Source organism: Lutra lutra, chromosome 4 (assembly GCF_902655055.1).
Source record: "Lutra lutra chromosome 4, mLutLut1.2, whole genome shotgun sequence".
NCBI classification, from domain to species: domain Eukaryota; kingdom Metazoa; phylum Chordata; class Mammalia; order Carnivora; family Mustelidae; genus Lutra; species Lutra lutra.
This window is the reverse complement of record NC_062281.1, coordinates 164,128,094-164,130,507: the sequence shown is the minus strand read 5'-3', so window position 1 is coordinate 164,130,507 and position 2,414 is coordinate 164,128,094. Positions and strand designations below refer to the sequence as shown.

General features: G+C 41.5%; 1 protein-coding gene across 1 annotated transcript; it reads right to left on the bottom strand.

Annotated features, from left to right (window-relative positions):
* Positions 1–1,071: 1,071 nt before the first annotated feature.
* LOC125098156 (olfactory receptor 2A12-like) lies at positions 1,072–2,019 on the bottom strand. Its single transcript, XM_047726654.1, has one exon. It carries the CDS (start codon positions 2,017–2,019, stop codon positions 1,072–1,074), a length of 948 nt encoding a protein of 315 aa, XP_047582610.1.
* Positions 2,020–2,414: the final 395 nt, after the last annotated feature.

Sequence of the window (2,414 nt, the reverse complement as noted above, 5' to 3'; positions counted from 1 at the left end):
TGAGACTCTCAGTCCAAGAGCCAGGAACTAAATCCTGGTGACAATCAGGGGAGTTTGGAAGAAGATCCTTCCCCAGTTAAGTGTTAGGATTTCTGTAGCTGGTAACTTGATTGCAGCCTTGTGAGAACCCCCTAATCCAAAGGATCCATCTAACTTCACTCAGATTCTTAACCCAAAGAAACTACAAAAAATAAATGATTGTTGTTTTAAACCACAAAAAATGGGGGTAATTTTTTACACACTGATAGGTAACTAATACAAAGGAACTGCAAAGAGTCACGAGGAAATTTTAGGGGATGTTGATGATAATGATCTTGATCATGGTGATGTTTTCACAAGTATATATGTATTTCACAACTCATCAAATTGTATACTTTCAATATCTACAGTTCACTATATGTCAATGTACTTCAGTAAAGTTGAGAATACATTATGAAAGTGTCTGAGTGGGAGATTTTCCCAATTGTTAGGAGATCCTACTTTCCCCTTCAAATATCACTTCACTGAGATAGAGTTCCTTCTTTTAGTGACATGAGGGCTTATGTGACCTAAATTCATACTCTTCTAATAGTATTGAATGAAAAGTGACCTGTATTACTTTCCTGAACCCTATTTTATATGATCATCATTGACTTTCTTAAACTATTCTGTCTCCAAAACTTGTCAAATCCCTTCTGAGCTACAATGGTGTCACTAACTTAGAAGGCTAGAAGTCACTTATAACCATCAATTTCAATTTATTTCATGAGTCCAGAGCTCAAGCACTCATGTTCATGTTCATTCAGTGACAGAAAACATGAATATTAGTGCCAATTTTATGCCAAGTCTTGTAAACTGGTCATACAGAAATGAATCAAATATAGGTGTGCCTTCATGGAGTCCCCTGTCTGAGGTCTTCATGCTTGAGGGAAACCTACTGCCATAACCTTCTGGGTTTTCTCATGTTATGATCTTACTGGGTCTAATCCATTAATATATCATATGTGCCTACTGGATGTTGGAAAGAATTTGGATGGAGAAGTCAGTAGGTTGTGTCCCAGGTTTGGTGCTGGTGCCCATGCTTCTGTGACTTCATTCTGGTGCTTTGCCCCAGCCAGTCACTTTGAGGAAAGCCCTCTTCACATCTTTGTTCCTAAGACTATAGATGATGGGGTTGAGGAAAGCAGAGATGATGTTGTAGAATAGAGCCAACTTCTTGTCCTCTTCTGGGGAAGACTCAGAACCAGGTCTCATGTACATAACCATACATGGTATGGAGAACATGGTGACCACAGTGATGTGGGAGGCACAGGTGGAAAAGGCCTTGAGCCGCCCTTGGGCTGAGTGAATCCTCAAGATGGCAGCAAAAATATTGATATAGACAATGATGATGAGGGAGAGTGGAACCAAGAGAAGGATGAAGCCCAAGATGAAGTCCACCTGATCATTGAGAGATGTGTCTGCACAGGCTAACTTTAAGACTGCAGGTACTTCACAGAAGAAGTGATTGATCTCATTGGGACCACAATAGGGAAGAATCATAGCAGAGACAGTGTATATCAGGGCACAGCTGATACCCCAGAATCCACAGAAGGCCACCATTGACCCACACAGCAAAGGGCTCATGATGACTTTATACCTCAGGGGATGGCAAATGGCCACATACCTGTCATAAGCCATGACTGCGAAGAGCCAAGACTCAGTGATTCCTAGCATCAAGAAGATGTACATTTGGGCCACACATCCAATGTAAGAGATGGTCTTCTTCTTGCAAACCAGGTGTACCAGCATCTGGGGCACTGTGGTGGTGACATAGCCCATATCCATAATGGATAGGACACTGAGGAAAAAGTACATAGGTGTGTGGAGGCGGAAGTCCATGCGTATCAAGGTGATAATGAGCCCATTGCCCAAAAGGGTGATGAGGTAGAGGAAGAGGAAGATGCTGAATAGAATAACATTTATCTCTTTGTTATGAGAAAATCCTAAAAGAATAAACTCAGTAAGAGAGCTATGGTTTCCCCTGAGCAAGTCTTGCATCCTTCTCCTGGTATAGAGAAAGAATAGAGCCATAATCATTCATAAAATAAAGTTTCCAGATTCAAACCCTGATGCTACTCTTTTATTAGAAATGTCAAGTACCAGGGTGCCTGGGTGTCTCAGTTGGTCAGGTGTCCAACTCTTGGTTTCAGCTCAGGTCATGATCTAAGGGTCTTGATATCAAGCCCTGCATTGGGCTCCACGCTCAGCAGGGAATCCACTTAAGATTCTCTCTCCTTCTCACTCTGCTCCCTCAACCCCTGCTCACACACACACACTCTCTCTCTCTCTCCCTAAAATAAATTTAAAAATCTTTAAAAAGAAGAAGTGGCAAATATCAGTAGCAAAATAAGTGCATATTAGGACACCCACAAAACCGAGGACCAAAAATTTTT

Excerpts from the sequence above, each read along its gene's own strand:
- LOC125098156 (XM_047726654.1), bottom strand. The coding sequence starts at position 2,019 with ATGCAAGACTTGCTCAGGGGAAACCATAGCTCTCTTACTGAGTTTATT.